The sequence below is a fragment of the Cricetulus griseus genome, chromosome 5, assembly GCF_003668045.3.
Source record: "Cricetulus griseus strain 17A/GY chromosome 5, alternate assembly CriGri-PICRH-1.0, whole genome shotgun sequence".
In the NCBI taxonomy this organism is placed as follows: Eukaryota; Metazoa; Chordata; class Mammalia; order Rodentia; family Cricetidae; genus Cricetulus; species Cricetulus griseus.
In genome coordinates, this window is record NC_048598.1 from 99,950,771 (window position 1) to 99,971,467 (window position 20,697).

At 40.5% G+C, this 20,697-nt stretch overlaps 1 protein-coding gene across 1 annotated transcript; it reads left to right on the forward strand.

Moving 5' to 3' along the window:
• Positions 1-12,014: 12,014 nt before the first annotated feature.
• LOC100750693 (olfactory receptor 8) lies at positions 12,015-12,968 on the forward strand. Its single transcript, XM_027419579.2, has one exon. It carries the CDS (start codon positions 12,015-12,017, stop codon positions 12,966-12,968), a length of 954 nt encoding a protein of 317 aa, XP_027275380.1.
• Positions 12,969-20,697: the final 7,729 nt, after the last annotated feature.

Below are 20,697 nucleotides of genomic sequence, written 5' to 3' on the forward strand. Positions count from 1 at the left end.
AATGTGCTGTTAACCTACAAGCTATTTCTCCAGCCCCAGGTACAGGGTTTGATATGAATGTTTTAATTATTTAAGTTTTTATTGTTATAAGTAATATATACTTTAGTCATGTTCTTTCCTTTCCCCAAGTCCCTTCCAGATGTTAAAAGAAACAAAAACCAAAATCAAACAAAAAGAAAAAAAAAAGACATATCCCCATTCAAAAAACACAACACAACACAACAAAACAAAACAAAACAAAACAGTTCACTTTGGGTTGACCAACTATTCCTATGTTGCACATGCAGTCTGATATGGAATGCAATTGAACTTCTAAAAAAAATGGAAAAAGAGCATCTTCAGAAAATGGTGCTGGCATAACTGGATGCTGGCATGTAGAAGACTGGAGGTAGATCCATGTCTATTACCATGCAAAAACTTAAGTCCAAACGGATCAAAGACCTCAACATAAATCCAGCCATACTGAACCTCTTAGAAGAGAAAGTGGGAAGTACTCCCGAATGAATTGTTATAGGAGACAGCTTCCTGAACATTACACCTGTAGCACAGACACTGAAATTGACAATTAATAAATGGGACCTCCTGAAACTGAGAAGCTTCTGTAAGGGAAAGGACACAGTCAACAAGACAAAAGGCAGCCCACAGACTGGGAAAAGATATTCACCAACCCCACATCTGACAGAGGTCTGATCTCCAAATTCTATAAAGAACTCAAGAAGCTAGTCTCTAAAACAACCAATAATCCAATTAAAAAGTGGGAAATAGAACTAAATAGACAATTCTCAATAGAGGAATCTAAAATGACTGAAAGACACTTAAGAAAGTGTTCAACATCCTTAGCCATCAGGGAAATGCAAATCAAAACAACTCTGAGATACCATCTAACTCCTGTCAGAATGGCTAAAATCAAAAACACCAATGACAGTTTATGCTGGAGAGGATGTGGAGAAAGGGAAACACTCTTCCACTGTTGGTGGGAGTGCCAACTTGTACAGCCATTTTGGAAATCGGTATGGAGATTCCTCAGGAAAATGGGAATCAAGCAATTCCACTCCTAGGCATATACTCAAAAGACACACATTCATACAATAAGGTCATCAGTTCAACTATGTTCATAGCAGCATTACTTGTAAATAGCCAGAACCTGGAAGCAACCTAGATGCCTCTCAACTGAAGAATGGATAGAAAAAATGTTGGGTACATTTACACAATGGAATACTACTCAGCAGAAAAAAAAACAATGGAATCTTGAAATTTGCAGGCAAATGGATGGCACTAGAAGAAACCATCCTGAGTGAGGAAACACAGTCACAAAAAGACAAACATGGTATGTACTCACTCATATATGGATTTTAGAGATGGGACAGGGGATTGCCAACCTACAACCCCACCACCAGAGAGTCTGGGAAACAGGGAGAACCCTAAGAAAGACATGTATGGTACCCCTGAGAAGAGGGAATGGGACAGGATTTGCTGAGCAAATTGGAAGCATAGGGGAGGGGAGAGGGAGCAAGGAGAAAGAGAGGGGGGGAGAGGGCATGGGAGAGCAGGGAGATCAAGTCAGGGGAAGAATAGAGGAAAGCAGAATAAGAGACATCATAATTTAGGGAGCCATTATAGTTTTAAAGAGAAATCTGGTGCTAGGGAGATTTCCAGAGATCTACAGGGATGACACCAACTGGCAATCTAAGCAATAGTGGAGAGGCTACCTTAAATGCCCTTCCCCGATAATGAGATTGATGACCACCATGTATGCCATCCTAGAGCCTTCATGCAGTGGCTGATGGAAGCCAAAGCAGACACCCACAGCTAAACACTGAACTCCTGTAACCCAGTTGCAGAGAGAGAAGAGTGATGAGCAAAGGGGTCAAGCCCTGGCTGGTGAAACCCACAGAAACAGCTGACCCGAAGAAGGGGGAGCTCATGGACACCAGACTGATGGCTGAGAGGCCATCCTGGGACTGATCCAGACCCCCTGAATGTTGGTGTCAGTGAAGAGGCCTTGGCAATCTATGGGTCCTTGGGTAGTAGATCAGTATTTATTCCTGGTCCAGGAATGGACTTTGGGAGCCCATTCCACATGGAGGGATGCTTTCTCAGCCTGGACACATGGGGGAGGGCCTAGGCCCTGCCTGGGATGATATGACAGACTTTGGAGATCCCCATGGAGGGCCTCAACCTCCCTGGGGAGCGGAGGGAGGATGGGGTGGGGAGTTAGGGGGCGTGGTGGAGGGAGAGGAAGCTGGTATTGACATGTGAAGCAAGCTTGTTACTAATTTAAATAGAAATTATTACATTTATTTGAAAAAATAACTTTTGTATTATGGAGTGCTATATAAGAACATTTTCATGCAAGCATAAAATGTGTGTTGAGTGTATTGATCAATGCCTCATTTTCCTCCAGATTGTAGTCACGTCACCTCCCATAAGCCCTATTTGTTCCTCCAACTGTTAGAATTTCATGTCCTCTTTACAAATAGGGTTTTCTGTATTCATACTTGAGACTTACAAATGATATAGAACATAAAATACTCATTTTTTTCTGGGACTGGCATAGTTCATCTCTTTCCAGCAGCCTCTATTTCCCTGTAAATGACATAACTTCATTTTATTAGTTTTTTTCATAGTTTCATGGAACGGATTTTGACCATATTCTCCTCCTTTTCTAAGTCTTCATAGATTTTCTCTTGTCTGCTCACCAAATTTTGTTTCCTCTTTTTGCTTTTCAAATGCTTCAAGAACTATTTTCATTGCCTTTAGACTCTTGGACGTATGGCCTTCCACTGGAGCGTGGTTGATCTACCAGGCAATACAACCTTAACCAAATATGGTTCTCCTCCAGAGTAGCTGATCTCACTAGCCAAGAGGTCCTTAGTTAGGGTGTGGGTTCATGTTTAACTTCCCTGTGCATACTAGGATTGTCTCTGCTATTGAATGTGAATGCTGCAATGAGTACTTTGAGTTTATATGAGCAGCTGCAATGCTGAATCCAGAAATGTTGTTTTCTCATAGTCATTCATTGCTTTTGGTTCTTAGAATCTTTCTGCATTAAGACCTGAGCCTTGAGAGGATGGACTGTGATATAATATTCCATTTATGACTAAAAAATTCATACTCTTATATTTTTTGTACCTTCCAAGTTGTATTTTTCTGTGTTAATTACCATCTACTGTTATTTAAGATTTATTAAAAGATAAGAATTTAGAGATGCACTGCTCTATGGATATTAAGATAAGTCATGTGGAGTTGATTTAATAAAATATTCATTTAGCAGAATGATAGTAGATCCTTTCCTAGGGATCCTAACTTGTTTCATTATAGGTTCTTAGCCCTTTGGCTGTATAACACTGTCAATTATGTTTTCCCTGTCATGGAGCTGACCTTAAATTGAGCAAGAATGTGGTTGTAGCATTATTGCAATACTGGCACAATTCTCATGGTTGTAATCAACTGCTTTCTGATTGGATTTTAGGCCTGTTACACAAGAGGGAATTCATGCCTAGTACAGAAAACCCAGTCAAAAGAGCAAGTCTGACAAGTTCCTAGGAAGACATATTAACACTATATTTTAGGTAATTCCATGGACCCAGACTTCCTTCTAAATATATATGTTTATAACCATAGACAAATGATACTCCTAGCTAATTACAGATGCATACCTGGCAGCTCAAAGTACTGAAGTAAGTGACAGTTGAGAGCTTGGTCCTAAACAGGACTTTTATATGTCTCTTCCCAACCCCAGTCATGGTTATGTGGTACCACACAGCCACACATGCTAATTTCTGAGCATGACAAAGGCACTACAGCTATGACATCACAGTGTCTGAATTAGGGAAATAATGGTGTGTGGTGGCATCCCCACTGGGTTACAACTGGCCTGGCTTCAGAGTGGCACCGAGTGATAGGTGGAATGTCCTTTTGTATGTTGTGAATGTATGTTTCTCTTATTGCTTTAATAAAACACTGATTGGCCAGTAGCCAGGCAGGAAGTATAAGCGGGGCTACCAGACTAGGAGAATGCTGGGAAGAGGAAGGTAGTGAGTGGGTCACCAGGCAGACACCATGTAGCTACTGGGAAGATAGGATGCCAGGCATTCTCTAGTAAGCCATGACCACATGGAAACACATAGATTAATAGAAATGGGAAATTGGTTAATAATTAAGAGAGACCTAGCCAATAAGACTGGGCCATGGGCCAAACAGTTTAGAATTAATATAAGCCTCTGTGGGTTTATTTGGAACTAAATGACTGTGGGACCAAGCAGGACAGAAACTCCATCTTCAACCTAGCCCTAATCCATCCTTTGTTTAGCAGACACCTTTTGTCGCCCTATGTGAATCTTGTCTGAGAGTTTCCCAAGGACACAAAGTCTATGCAAAACTTGGTTCACAAAACTAAAAAAACTGTGGGACCTGATGAATCGAGAATTTGCACTTGGCATTGTAATTTTTGGAAGCTCCATTCAAATTGTTTTGAACATATGGAAATCAACTGGCTAAAGTATAAATATTGAAAACAATGCCCTGGGCAAAGGGAAAGCACTTCAGTCCATAGAGGCTGGACCTCCCTACAGTTGCAGAAGGCTAAGTTCATTTTTCAAGTGTCTCTAAGCCTTCTGTCCATGGAGTTGCATGAACCTACACCCATGCCATGACATCTGTGACAATGGTGCCCCACTTTTCCTATGTCCCGACCTTCAGGACTTCAACCTGGGGCTAGAGAGTCAGGGATAGGGAATGGGGACAAGAGACACAGAAAGAATGACCACAAGACAGGATTCTGATCAAGTGGCAAACTTTACTTTTCTCAGGCTGGCTTATATAGTCAGTAGAGAGGATACAGGGAAGGGGTAGAATGGATTATTTGTGCACCGGGTGTTAGTGTAGGCAGGATATTAGGAAGCCACAAAAAGGATGTTTGGCAAGGTAAAGAGTTCATGAGTAAGGGGTCCAGGAAGGGTTGCCTAGGTGACTGAGCCTGTGGGTGGAGGACTGGGTCAAGTTGTTTCTTTTCTTGAGCTGAGGTTCTAAGGAGCTGCTATGAAAAGGTTAATACATAACTATGTGGCTGGCCAAGAATGGCCCAGGATCTCATGCCAAGCCCTGAGATCTTTGGCTCCCAACATATTCCCCTTTCCTTGTATAAAAAAGAAGTGGCCAAATTTTTCAGCAGAGGGGGATAGAGGCCTGGCCTGCAATTGGAGAATCTATGTGGATTTTATAAAGGACATTTTTCTCTGCGACCCCATTGCACGCAGGCATATTCCTCAGAAGATGAGGTCTCCTTGCAGAACCATCCAGGTCTGCACCTCCGAAGCTGGCCGTGGGGAAGTGGGTTAGAATCGGACCAGGACAGGCTTAGTGGCAGAGGACACTTGTTGCTTGACAAAGACCACAAGTCGATTAAAGGCCCAAGGGCCGAAGGAAAACAATAAGAGGATCCCTATCAGGAGTCTAAGGAGGGGACGGGGGAGGGTGGTTAGTCATGGGGAAGTAGTAGGAATGGGTAGAAGGAGGCAAAAAGGAGTAACAGGAGGTTATTTTCCCATATGAGCGAAGCCAGCCAAGCAGATTGTTGAGTCATTGCCATTGTGGTCATTTTCAGGGGACGTGTAGAATTGGTTGATTGGGACATTTGACAGCAGTGTCAGAGACACAGGACTGTTAGCATGTGTTCAGACATACAGCCATCTTCTCCTGACATTGAAGTTACGTCACAACAGAACGATATTGAAAACACTGTACTTGCTGTAGAGCCAGAAACCAAAACTGCAGCAGCAGAAATAATTACTATAGTGGAAATTCCAGCACTCAGTAAATGTCCCACAAAGTACCCCAAAACAAGGAAGCACTTCCTCAATGAATGGTTAAGTGGGAAGAATGAGAAGACAGGAAAACCTTCAGACAACTTTCAGAAAGGCCTCTGTGCATAACTACAGATCCAGAGGTGTTAGCTACACAGCTCAATTCTTTGCCAGGTCTCACAGCCCCCATGTATACTCTACTCCTAAGTATTATATTAGATTTACATCACCATTCCTTTCGGAAAAAAAAGAGAAGAAAAGAAACCACTGAAAACATTTCTGGCTCATGCAAAAGTGAAAGTGGAAACACCAAGAGCGGCAATTTGGACAGGGTTTTTTTTTTTTTTTTTTTTCAGGCCTAAAAGTCTCATAATAGGAATCCCTCCTGACATCCATGTCTCCTTACCCTCCTGTATTGTACAGCCAGCTTAGTATCATTGTCAACTTTAACCTCTGTAATTCCGTGACTTCATTTGCAACTTCCCAGTATTCCCCAGGAATTGACAAGGAGAACGTTGAACTCTCCCCCACCATTGGCCACTGTAACAGTGGACAAACTCACCATGGATCTGCAAGCCAGGCACAGAAGCAAAGAAGCACTGGCAGTTTCAAATGTAATAACATTAAGAAGCTTTCTTTCTTTTACTTTTCAAACCAACCTAGCATGGGCTTCTCACTAGTGACCCTTCCCTAACCTGGCTCCATCCCACACTGTACTGAAGCACTTCATGTCTTACGAACCCATCTGGTCTGCCATGTTGTCAGACGGTCAACTCTTGGAGGCAGTTGCCAACTCTAGCCCATTTCTTTTCATTAATGGTTCCTTCCTGGGGGAACCAGGGACAAAACCAGGTTTTATTTGGGGGGTCCCCAATAAAAAGGAAGAACTTTTTTTTTAATTGTTTCTTTTTAACTCAAGTTTCTCAAGCTTTGAGGGATTCTTTGATCCCAGAAAGAAAGAAATCTTCCTTGCTAAGTGCTTGTCCCATTACTTACCTTTTCCACACAGGTGGTGCTCATGAACCAAAAGTCCCAAGCGCTGGGCAGGCTGCTAGGTCTTTCTCCGACCGAGGCTCACAATTGACCTTGTTGTGGATGCCTCACTGCATGGACAGGCCTGTCCCACTAGTGAACACTGAAGTTCCCAGATCCCCAATTCTATGGAGCAGCACGTTGGGTGACAGTTGTCCTGACCTGGGGCAAGAGAGTCAGGGATAGGGAATGGGGACAAGAGACACAGAAAGAATGACCACAAGACAGGATTCTGATCAAGTGGCAAACTTTACTTTTCTCAGACTAGCTTATATAGTCAGTAGAGCAGGATACAGGGAGGGGTAGAACGGATTATTTGTGCACCAGGTGTTAGTGTAGGCAGGATATTAGGAAGCCACAAAGAGGATGTTTGGCAGGGTAAAGAGTTCATGAGTAAGAGGTCCAGGAAGGGTTGCCTAGGTGACTGAGCCTGTGGGTGGAGGACTGGGTTAAGTTGTTTCTTTTCTTGAGCTGAGGTTCTAAGGAGCTGCTATGTAAAGGTTAATACATAACTATGTGGCTGGCCAAGAATGGCCTAGGATCTCATGCCAAGCCCTGAGATCTTTGGCTCCCAACACTTCTAGATGAACTATTGGCTACTAAGATTTCTGTTGATGGACAGTCATTCCCTTTAGTTTTGAAACCCTTGAGGACACAACTGGCCTTCAATGGTTAGAACTCATGGGCAACAAGAAGACACTTTTTAATCTCAGTGGGTCTGAAAAATAACAATACAAGAAGGGAAGCAACTTGTAGGGAGGAGGCAGAGCAGGAATAATAATAGGAGGGAGTTAGGATTGATTTATGAAAATCAGAATATCTGTGACACTTGTACTAAATTTTCAACAAGCAAGCTCAATAAAAGTTAAAGGAGGAGTTGAAAAGATGGAGCAGTGGTTGGCAGCATTTGCTGCCATGCATACAAGCCGGATTTTGTTCCAAGAACACATGTGGTAGCTCACAGCCATGTTTAACTCCACTTCCACAGGATCCAATCACCTTTTCTGGCCCCTAAATACACTGTATACACACTGCAAACACGATTTTTGAGATCAGATGTGGTGATGGTTTTCTGAAGTTTCAGGGTTTTTTTCCATCTGCTGATCAATAATTTCAAGATCCCTGAGCTTGACCGAAGGGAGGCCATCCTGCATTAGGCTTCAAGGAAGGAAAGTTGTTAGGAGGCCAGACCCCTGGAGAGGAGTTAAGTTAATGGAGAAGAGGTAACCAAAAGTCACTGGTCTACTGCGAATCAGCACAATGAAATTCTTCTCTTTCTGGCCTGCCTCCCAGAGGGCAATCAGGTGGTTAACAGCTGATGATGTAAGAAGAGGGAAATGTGCCCAATGAGGAGATGTAGAAAGCTTCAACTTCCTCCTCTGATGACCCTCAGAGGGTACAGTCTTGGGCAGGAGTAGAGAAGGTGTGTTCATTGCTTCCGAGATATTTCATGTGTTCAGTTCTTTGTTCTGTGTGGTCTGGTTCACAGCTTCAGCCTCCACGCAAGCAGAAGCCTGAGCTGCTTGCGATACAGGGACATTCCTCAAAGTCAGTGTTCAGGTGAGTGTCTGGCTCTTTAACTGACACAGGCTTGTTCCTCTGAGGTCACTGGAGATCCAGTCTCTGTTAGGGTGGTGGGATTGCTCTAAGTGCTTACCATATCAATCACTTTTTATTCAGGATGTTATATTGAGGCATGAATATTAAAGTAATTGATTCTAGTTTTACTGCTTACAAGAAATGACAGAAACAGAATTCCAAATGGAAGCAGGGACTGGGGGAGAGGCAGAGGTTTACCTGCAGTGCAAGAACTAGTCAAGAGTCTTGACCGTTAAAGGCAGCCGGGGAATGCAGGACTGTGATGCAGAGAAGTAAGGAAATTTTTCTATCAGGTGAGACTTACTGTACTGTTTTTGTGATGATGAGAGAGATCAGAGAAAGGCATTCTTAAAAGTCTCATCTTTCAAGAGATTTGTTGGGAAATGCTTTCCAAAACATCACCCTCATTCTGGGCACACACACACACAGACACACAGTCACACAGACACACAGACACACAGACAGACAGACAGACAGACACACACACACACACACACACACACACACACACACACACACGCACACAGACACACAGTCACACACAAACACACACACACAGACACACAGATACACAGACACACAGACACACATGCACACACACAGACACAGACACAGACACAGACACAGACACACACACACACACACACACACACACACACACACACACTTTGTAGTTATTCCAATCTCTAAGAAACTAAATGTTTCTATGAGGTTGTTGGTTGTTTCCTTTGTCTACTGAAAATGCCCATTGTATTCTATTGTGGGAACATTTATATTCCCAGTGTCTAATGCATGGTTCCAGCATATTAGAATTCTCTCATTTTCTTTTTTTCACAAATTGCCTGCTTGCCACTTATTCCTTTCTTATTTCCAGACATGTGCTTGTAGTAATGTGTGAAAGTTTTTTTGTGTGTGCATGAATCTATTAATCAGTCATACTTGTGTCCAACTTGCTTCTTGCTTTTCAGAAATAATTCAGCAATATGCCATTTATTTGTATGTCCTGTATTACCATCATTGTACTTGATTACAGTGTTTTTTATCTTTGTTATTCCTTATTTTGTCATTGGCATTTCTGTCATGAGATGCTTTCCCAAAGGAGGGAAGCATCACCTTCATCCATTACTTACAGAGCACTTATTTTCCTCCTGATGTAAGTGATGTTCATGTATTTGATTCGAGCATACTCAGACACACAGCTCTATGAGATAATTAGGTTTTAATAAAGATGTCTCCACACATTTGAAAATGTTTTTAAGATCATATTTTATTATTCACAAGTTTTCAGAAGTTTGACTTTAAGCTACTTACTCTTGTGATATCATCAAATGATTGTTCTTTTACATATTTGTTTCACATTGAAACACACTAATCAAAAATTAAAACTGAATGTTACATAAAGTAGAAGCAGTCTCCGGCATCTAGTAAAGAAAGGAGGAGAGGACACAGTGAGATTTAAGCAGCTACCAAATAAGGCTTTATGGGTGCAGAAGGCCTCATGATCTTCAGTATGTCAAGGTGATCACAGTTTGAAACTGGCTATATGTACTTCCATGTCTACCCTTTATTTCATAAGAAACAAATAAAACATTATTTCAGCTGGGTGTTGGTGGCACATGCCTTTAATCCCATCACCCAGGAGGCAGAGGCAGGCAGATCTCTGTGAGTTCAAGGCCAAGCCTGGTCTCCAGAGTGAGTTCCAGGACAGACTCCAAAGATACACAGAGAAACCCTGTCTCAAAAAACAAAACAAACAAAGAAAGAAAACAACAAAAAACCAAAACCCCATAATTTCAAAAACCCTGTGCTTGTGTTTCATTACTTGGTTTTTAAACCAAACACTAGACAATAGGAATATGAACCATTTCAACACAAAGAGGCAATGTGTGTTGGAAGAAAGGGCAGCACTAAGTTGCTTGCTGTGATCATTACATGCTGTGTACCTGTGTGGAATTGCCCTTCTGTATCTCATGCAGATGAGAAGTTACTAGGGATAAAGTAAAAACCAAAATCAATGGCAACCCAAAGCAACACTGCCTGACATCATAATTACCCTTCCTTTCACTTTCCTATGCTTCCCCACCGTTACCCACACTACAGAAAATGAGTAATACTTGCATTTGTGAGACTCTGGACATGGCAGTTCAAACAGGGAGAGAAAGGGCATGTGAGAAAATGTAGTCGAGGAGGGAATATGGCTCATATACTCTATGTGAATTAGGGAAATGTCACAGTGAGCCACAGCATTTTGAATAAGTAAAAAAACTGATGATACTAAAAACAATTAGATATAATAAAACTGAAAACAACCTCACTGTATTAAGGTTAAAAACAACGTAATTAACACTGCCCTTTTCTGCTTCAGGATCCTTAGTATACCTTAAAGTGTCTCTCTACGTATTATGTGTGCATAGTTTCTCAGTAATTGTTTATAAAATGCTCAGTAGGATGCTAGGCCTGTCACAATGCAATGTGTGTGTGTGTGTGTGTGTGTGTGTGTGTGTGTGTGTGTGTGTGTGTGTGCGCGCGCGCGCGCGCGCGCACATGTGTGCATGTATGCCAATGTTATTTTCTAGTTCTATGCTCACCTTCTTTCTAAATGACAGCCATAGACACCTGAAAGTGAATGTTTATATTGAGGGTAAGCTGTGTCACATCATGTTATATAATGGGCCCTCTGGCCCAATTATGATGGATTTTTGTATTCTTTTTCATGAATTTATAATTATACCAGTACTGAAATAACATATTTTTTGCTATTAGGTCAAACTGTGGTTCACATTACGAAGCAATTTTGTTTCTGGTGAACATTAAGCAGTGTCTGGGAACACGTAGCTGTCATACAGGGAGGCCTCATTAGAGGCTGGGTTGCTGATAAGCATCCCATGAGACATATAGCATCCCACTACACAGAATGATCTGGTCAGAATGTCACCTTCTTAGTAAGCTGGAAGTCCTGAGTGCAGTTCCCCTAAAATACATAAACCTTCCCACAGGCACACACAAGCACACAGAGAAACACATAGAAAGACAATTCCTTTCTTCCCTTCCGATTACACCTGCTTTAATTTTCTTCATTGCATCTTCACTCTTTGTCATGTCATGTTATAATTGCTTTAAAACAGTTCTATTTGTTGTTATATATGTACATGGTCACATATATTAAAAGTATGAAATCTGGCGAGTCTGTGCATAGGCAAATATATGTCATACCATCACTCTAAAAGGAAGTGGATATGATTTCTTTGTTTTCCTATATTCTTTTGATTCATTTGCATGAAGTTTTTTTGTTACCAACCTCTATAAAATCCCTGAACATTGACCTGAACATTGTGACACTATGTGTTCACAATAATTTCTCATTAAAATTGTAGAATGCATGTCCTTTGATGGAAAGGCTCAGATGGTAAGAGGAATGTCTCTCAAAATTAGCATCAGGGACTCCCTAAGAGGACCAGTTCAATGGCCACAATTCAGAAGCTAATGTGTTGAAAATGTAAAGTGTGGCATATTATCTATATCAGTAGCATGAGAATAAGAGTCATTCTGCTCTTATCTTGCCTCATAGACATATGACTCATGGAATCAGAGAACAGCACAAGAAGAATTTCAAAATTTCTTCTTCTTGGATTTTCAGAAAGCCCAGACCTTCAATTCCTCATTTTTGCACTCTTCTTGTCCATGTACCTGATCACAGTGCTTGGGAACCTGCTCATCATCACGGCCATCATCTCACAGTCTCACCTGCACACACCCATGTACTTCTTCCTCTCTAACCTGTCCTTTGTGGACATCTGCTTCACCTCCACCACAGTCCCAAAGATGCTGGTGAACATCCAGGCACAGAGCAAGGCCATCACCTATGAAGACTGCATCACCCAGATGAGTTTCTTCTTGGTTTTTGCAGAATTGGACAACTTGCTTCTGGGTGTGATGGCCTATGACCGATATGTGGCCATCTGTCACCCTCTGCATTACACAGTCATAATGAACCCCCAGCTGTGCATGCTGCTGGTTCTGCTGTCCTGGGTCTTTAGTGTCCTGCATGCCTCGTTACAGAGCTTAATGGTGCTGCAATTATCCTTCTGCACAGATGTAGAAATCCCCCATTTCTTCTGTGAGCTTAATCAGCTGGCCCAGCTGACCTGCTCAAACAACTTTGCAAGCCACCTCATGATGCATCTTGCACCTGTTCTATTGGCAGCCACTTCCCTCAGTGCAATACTTTACTCTTACTCCAAGATAGTGTCCTCTATCTGTGCAATCTCCTCAGCTCAGGGGAAGTACAAGGCGTTTTCCACCTGTGCATCTCACCTCTCCATCGTCTCCTTGTTTTATAGCACAGGCCTAGGAGTGTACCTCAGTTCTGCTGTGACCCAAAGCTCACACTTTGCTGCAAGAGTCTCCGTGATGTACACTGTGGTCACACCCATGTTGAACCCCTTCATTTATAGTCTACGGAATAAAGATGTGAAGAAAGCCCTGGAAAGACTCTTAGAAGGAAAACTAAATTGTCCCATTGCACTGAGCTGAAGAAGTCTCTGGGTTGCAATGGGTGAAGCTACAGAGAATGGGACAGATCATGAATGGAAAAGGTACATCTCAATATGTTGTGGAGAGTCTGGAGAGATTGTTCAAAGGTGAAGAGCACTTGCTGCTCTTGGAGAGGATCAGAATTTAGTTTCCAGAACCCATGTTGGAAGTTCATGACTGCCTGTAACCACACCCCCAAGGGATGCAACACCCTCTTCTGACCTTTCTAGATACCTACACTAATAGTCATAATACCACCTACACAATGCATAAATAAGAATTAAATAGATCTTATAAATATAAACAAATATTTTCTGGAACCTCCATTACTCTTATTCCTGTTGTCTAACATACACAAGCCACATTGCTAAGATTTTTCTTCTCTCTGTTATGCAACATCTTTTTCATCTATGGTAGTCCTGGCTTCCCAAAGTTATTCCAAACACAAGACTGAAAGTATATGGATATTGCCACTTATCTAACCAGTCAACAACACTTCAAAATAATTTATTTACATGTGATGCATATTACATGCAGTCATATAAAAATAAAGAAATATATTTAATTTTATTTTGTTTTGCTAAAATAGAAGCAATCATGGCCTTCAAGGGGAAAACCAGGCTTGGCAACCTATGCAGTATTCACTGTGGTTGCAGAAAAATCTAAAGGTTGAGTTTTGGTTTTTGTGCTTGGCGTTCTCTGCATAACCGTCTTAAGTTTTTTGATACTAGTGTGCTTTTAACTGCTGTTAGAGTTTTAAATATTGCATTAATTTTTCTTTTCATATTTGAACACATAGATTAACTTCTGTATTATATTTTAATTCATGTACATGGCCAATTCAGGGTAATGAGCTTGCACATCAAATTGCAATGTAAACAATCTTTAATATCAATTTATTCAAGTCTTCTAACAATTTTGAGATACACAATGCTTTATTGTTGTGCTGCCATACTTTACAACTTGAAAATTTATGTATTTAGTCTATAAAAACATTGTTGCTACCTTTATTTATATCTAAAATTTATTATTATCATCATCATTATTATTGTGTATGTGTGTTTGTATCTGTGTGGATTTGTGTCTCTGGGTAGTGTATGTCACAGTGCATGTTAGGAGGTCACAGGACAACCTTGAACAATCAGTTCTATCATTCTAACGTTATGTGGGATCCAGAATCAAATTCAGTTCCACAGGCTTGCTCAGAAATCATTTCATTGGAATCTACACCATCATTTTCTGGGGTGATTGTTCATAGTCTAGATAACATTTTCAGCTATCATACACAAAATCCATGTGATGAAAATGCATAAATGATGACTGGTTAAGAGTTACTTTGAAAATAGGCCTGGGGAATAAGGGAGGCTGATGTGGCCTTAAAGGACAACGCTAGTGATATTGGGATATGAAACAGTTCTGTGTTTTGACCGGTGCAGTTGCTACCATTCTGGGTGTGATAGCATACTATAGTTCTGTGTTGCATTATCATCAGGGAAATAAAAGAAAGGATGCATGGAAGCCTGCCTGTCGTTTCTCACATATTCATTACAATCTACAACTGTCACCATATAAAAGCATAATTAAATGCAAAATGTTAAAAATAACAGCAAAAGCTTGTGTTTAAGAACTTAAATTCTATTTCTACATTCTGGAGACATGGCTCAGTGGTTAATAGCACTTAAAGCTTTAGCAGAGGATGTGCTTGACAAACTAAGCAACCATGTGACTGCTCACAACAGTCTATAACTCAGTTTCAAGGGTTTGACATCCTATTCTGGTCTATATATATACAGGCAAAACATTCATACACATAGATAAAAATAATTTTTTTAATTTAAAGGAGAAAAATGTGTTGAAACTCTGATTTCTCCCTTTTCTTCAATCTTACTACTCTCTACACAGAATCATGTGCTACTATATATATCTAAACTTATTTCCCTTTAAATCTTAATCTTCACCTATTTTCTTTTAAAACTTTTAATACTTAGTTAGAACATAATTACATCATTTCTCCTCACCCTCCATACCCCTTAGTACCCAAAATTCATGGTCTTCTCTTCCTTAACCATTGTTATCACCAATACTTGAATGAATAAACACAAATGCAAACTGCCCAGTCCTTCACCGTTGCCAGTACATATGAGTTTCTAGGGCTGGCCACTCACTCTCAGGTGACCAATCAGGGGACTCATCCCTGGAGAAGATAAAAATTCTCCCCTTCTCAGATTTCCACATATACATTGTAATGTCTGCTGGTTTTGAAAATAATCAGTTCTTGTTTAGACAGTTATGTTGTTGAGATTTCATGAGTTAGTTTCCTTGTCATTGCTAAAATTAACCTATTTTATTTAAATGAAAACATGTATGTAGGAGGCATACAGTGGAGCCATTCATCATAGGCCATGTACCACAAGGTGGCCTGGCTCCCAGATGAGGTAAATGCCCCTGAGTGGGGCTGTCTTGGAGCAGAGATGGGGAGCTGGCTGCCTTCCAGGACCCCATCATGAGCACATTTCTCTCGTGTAGTGGCATAAGTATCTATGGATATCTTTACCAGGGCATTTCCCCTGTTTAATGAGTGACCAACTTGAGATCTAGGGTGAAACACTACCTGGGCAATGGAAAAAGGAAGGCGGAGTTAGCCCCTCTCCTATCACACTGTCTGTGTTTCTGCATGGTACTAGGCTGTGTCCGCCAGAAGTAGCAGATCCTGTGGTCACTGTCACCCTTAGACTCTCCTTGTCCCCAGGCTTTAAAGCTCTGGGGGATCTTCAACCTTTGCAGCAGTAACTCAGTCCCATATCACTTCTAATATTTTAGAAGGCACAAGAAGCAACTAAACTCCTGAAAGTGTGTTCACAAGGTTGGAGGACATGTAAAAATGAAGTATAACTTGTAATTTTAAGCTGAAATGAGCCTCTTTCTCCACTACATTCCTTTTTTTCAGGATATTTAATCTCAGCAACAGAAATGAAACTGGAACACATGCATAAAGAATATATACATTCAAAGTTAGGAAAAAGACTAAGGAAAAGAAGATCAATAAAGTGTATTAAACACAAAAACTGCATCCAAATAATACATTTGTTACCCAATAGTGCATAGTTAGCATTAGAAACACATACACACAGTCTACACAGGAGGAACTTATATAACTATGTATGAAAAATAATAATCGAATAAGATGTGTGTGTCAACTTAAGAGTGGAGAGAGCCATGGGAGGGGCTGGAGGGATTATAGGAAGGGGAAATTAATATAATTCTATTGCAATTAAAATATATTACATAAATGATACTGATAAATAAATGAGTACGGTCATCTTTACGATGTTCTTCTAGACAGTGTGGGGACAGTTACATCTCTAAGGAAACTTGGTTTTCACACCACTGTGGGAAGTATTAGGTAATTACGGTTAAGACAATTATAACATTTTTGGCACCTGACAATCCACTGCTTATCCCTGGGGAGATTAAAGGACTCAGCGTGCAGGTGAAAAACCTGAGTAGACTTGAGCCTTGCCTGTCTCATTTCTTAGGTGACATTCTAATTTTTGAGACAACATGGCAGCAAAGGCATCCAAGTGCTTGCCTGAGGTGGATGAGTTCTGGATTGTCCTGGCTTAGGATATAAGATATTGCCACTGTATGGAAATCCCGTTTGAACTAAATTTTGCACCAATTCTCCCTTTCTCTGGACAAATTCAGCAGTCTTACAGAAGTGAGAGAATAAACAGAAATCTAAAATTTTCTCCTACTGGGGTTTGCAGAGAATCAGCTATTTAGTCCTCTCCTTTGAAGTGTTTCTCTACACATACCCACTCACAAGTACTGTGTACAGTGATAGCCATTGTATTATTTTGGGTTTTCTAAAAGAATAGAATTGTAATAGCTCAATGCACAAGGCTATATGTCTCAGCATTTCCTATGTGGTGGTGAAGGCCTGAAGTATTCCTAGACAGCTGCTGGTCTTCAGTCCAGTTTGAAAGACAGTAGAAGCTGGGTTCCAATACCAGGGAAGGGTGGCAGCAGTGGTAATAACAGAGTAGATGCCTTCACCAACAAGGGCGGAAGGTGGGCCAGTAAAAACAAGAGGTTTACTCTCATTCTCCTTATATCTGAGCTTCCAGGAGAAAATACATCCACTCTGGGTAAGGGTCTTCCCTCAGTTAACTATTCACAGAAATGATTTCACCCACCCCAAGTCATGCCTCCTAGTTTTCTCTAGGCCCTAACTATTGGACAGCCAGGATTAAGCATCACAGTGTATCCACTTGTGAGCCTGACACAATCAATCACTTATCCTCCTCCTATGATATTTAATGTCAAAATGTAGGCAAACAAGGTTGGGATTCTTCCTAACATGATATAACTATCCAGCATTGAACTTAAAACACACTGCTCTTGAAAAAGTAAGAGAGAAACACACATAGCGATTACAAACCTCTTTTCTGTAACTTATCACATGGTCTTCAGTGCTGTTCAGACCCTCTTTCCTCTACTACCCATTCTGTATTCCCTCCATGTTCAACGAGCATCCCAGCAGGTCTTCTTCTTTACCTGGAGACAGTCCTAACACATTTCTTCCTGAATGCTTTGGGCCCTTTATCATCTTGTTGTGCCATTTGTGTAGCCCTCCTCTTCTCCACATGATGATGGAATCATTACCCTTCATTTGCTCTTTGGTGAACATCCAGACAAAGAAAGTAATATCACATTTGAAGCCTGCTTCAGACAGAGGCTCATAAGGTCCTTCCACTTACTGCTGACCTATTGGGATGTAACCAAATATGGGAATGGAGGAGACATACTTACCCACTTTGAGCTCACTAGACTCTGGAGGTTAGTTCCAAACTCAGGATCACATAGGTGACCCTAGTTAAACTCTGGAAGAAACACAAGTAATAAACATAAAATAGATTTTTAAGGAAAAGGGGACAGAAGTGGAAGGGAAATAAAAGACAGTGGTGGAAGAGTATACAGGAAACACTATATTCATGTATAAAATTTTCATAGTTTATTGATAAAAACTATAAAAACAAAGAGTTAAGAATCTTGCAGATTTCTGGATGAGATGATGGACTGTAAATTGCCTTATTGTGGCTCAGTGGATCAGAATAAGGAAAAGAAAACATTATATTCCAGTGAGAAAAGCTTTGGAAATTCACAAAGGTAGAGCAGCTAAGAACAATAGAGAAAGGAAGGTGGGGAAACAAAAAACAATAAAACAAATCAAACAGGACCAGTGCATGGCTCCCATGTGGGAAAAGGAGAAGCAGAAGCTTCATTCTTTCCCAGTCTTCTTCTTCTTTTACTTAACCTTGATTTTGCTCCTTTCCCTGATTCCCTATTTTACCTAATTCATTTATCACTTCTACTTTTACCTTAAATGAGTTTTAAGTTTATACCAAGTAGATTTATAATTTTCTGTTTTGTAGCAGTTGTTGATATAATTTTTTATGTTTTATTATTTTTAATTACTCATATTTACATATCCATCCCCCATTCCCTTGCCCTTCCACCCTCCCATGTTCCCCACCCAGCCCACCCCAATCCACCCCCTCCAACTCCTCTCCAGGGATAGTGAGGCCCTCTACCAAGGACCTACAAAGTCTGTCATATTGTTTGGGGGAGTGTCCAGACCCTCCTTGCTGTATCTGGGCTGCAATAATATCCCTCCAAAGGTAATGGGCTCCCAAAGTCCATTTTTACTATAGGGATAAAGACTGGCTCCGATGTTGAGGACCCATGGACTGTCTTGGACTCCTTGCTGGTACCCATATTCAGAGGGTTTGGTCCAATGCTGTTTCCCAGCTTTATGACTAGGGTCTCCATTCTATCAGTAGGTCAGGTCCACTGTTTCTGCAGGTCTCTCCAACCCCGTCTTGGCTCCTTTGCTCAACCCTTCTCCCTCTCCACAACTGAGTTCCAGTAATATGGTTCTGGAGTATGATTTAATTGGCCTTTAGTATATTTCTATATATTTTTTATAGTTTGATGTTATTTCTGTGATGGTACAATTTTCCCTCTAAGTGGGTCTGGGGTTTGAAAAATGGAAAGATTTAGGCTGCCCAATAAAAGTATTCTCATCCCTCAATAATGGAATCCAAAGGCAAAAGAAGAAAAAGTTCCAGATGAAGATTTCAAAAGATTAGTGGCTAAAATGATCCATGACCTCAAAAGGGAAACAAGCATATAAACTCACTCTAGGGTCTTCAGAGGGAAGCGTGCAACAAAAGAGCAAAAGATATATGGGGAATAAGCAGTATAGATAAAAACAACATGAAAGAAAAATTCAGCAAAGAAATTAAAATATTGAAAAACATGTATGTGTTTATTATGGGAAAACTCAATACAAGGAATACAGAACACAAAGGAAAGCCTGTCCAACAGGTTTGAATATGCATAGAAAGACTATCAGGAGTAGAGAATAAGGCTGAGGAAATACTATTTACAAACATTAGTAAAGACAAAAAATAGGACAAGCCCAGTTCCCAAGAACTGTCATACACAATCTTTTTTCTTTTGATTTGTCTATTGATTAAGTGGCAAACTCTAAGTATTACTGAGAGAGGAAGGTTCTGGGAGAAACACAAAAGCCGTGGAGAAGGTATTTGATGAATCACAGAAGGATGTTTTCAAAGTTCAGAGAGAGAAGCAGACATGCAAGTGAGTAAGTAGTACATTGAGAACTTTAAATATGCATGACCAGAGATAGACAACTCCACAGATATGGCTTCTGGGCATGGGACCTGGACAATATCAATCCAATCCAATCCAATCCAATCCAATCCAATCCAATTCAATCCAATCAAATCCAAACTCCAGTGTAAAGAGTGCAAAGACTCAGGAGATCCAAGTCCTAGCTGAGGGGATACTAGATACTGGGGAAGCTTGAAAGTCAGTTTTCCTCAGTGGGAAGGTCTATGGTAGGTTGTCTATACTCCAACTGATAGTGTCCTATGCCCGTGAATTTTGCAGAGAAAGCAGGAAGAGGCCCAGGCAGATTTAGAGAGGATGAGTAGGGGAAGATATGATGAAAAATAATGTATTTATGTATAAATTGCCAAAGACTAAATAAAAAATTAAAGGTTAGATGGAAAAAGGCAGTAAAATCCATAAAGGCAGTAAAATCAAAATAACATCAGATATCTCAGCAACACTAAAAGACAGAAACACGTAGAATGATGTGTTTTGAGTCCTGGTGGTATATAATCAAGAATACCATATGCAATAAAGTTATTAAAATCTTTTGAGGTAAAAGAACATTTTAAGCACAAGCTAAGAGAGTTCATGACCACCAATACTGAATGCAGATGATAATAATTATAAATCTATGTGAAGGGGTTGGGAAAGGCATATGAATAATGAGAGTAGAGGAAAGAATAAATTTCTCAAGAAAAACACATAAAGGGGTGTGTGTGAAAGAATCCATTATGTGCAACATGCTAAACCAGCAAAGTTTGATACTAATAGGAAGAAAATAAATAATAGATAGTAAACCAAACAGAAGAACAGCTAACGAAATTACCAGTATTAGCAAACATCTCTCATTAACCTTAAATGTAAACAACCTAAACTCATCAATAGAGAATCAGACTAGCTGCCTGGGTTAACAAAAATGATCCAGGCCAACAAGGTGACTCAGCAGTGAAACTTCCTGATGCCAAGCATGACAAACTAAGTTTTATCCTAGGAACATAGATGGTTGAAGGAGAGAACTAAATCCAAA

Excerpts from the sequence above, each read along its gene's own strand:
- LOC100750693 (XM_027419579.2), top strand. The coding sequence starts at position 12,015 with ATGGAATCAGAGAACAGCACAAGAAGAATTTCAAAATTTCTTCTTCTT.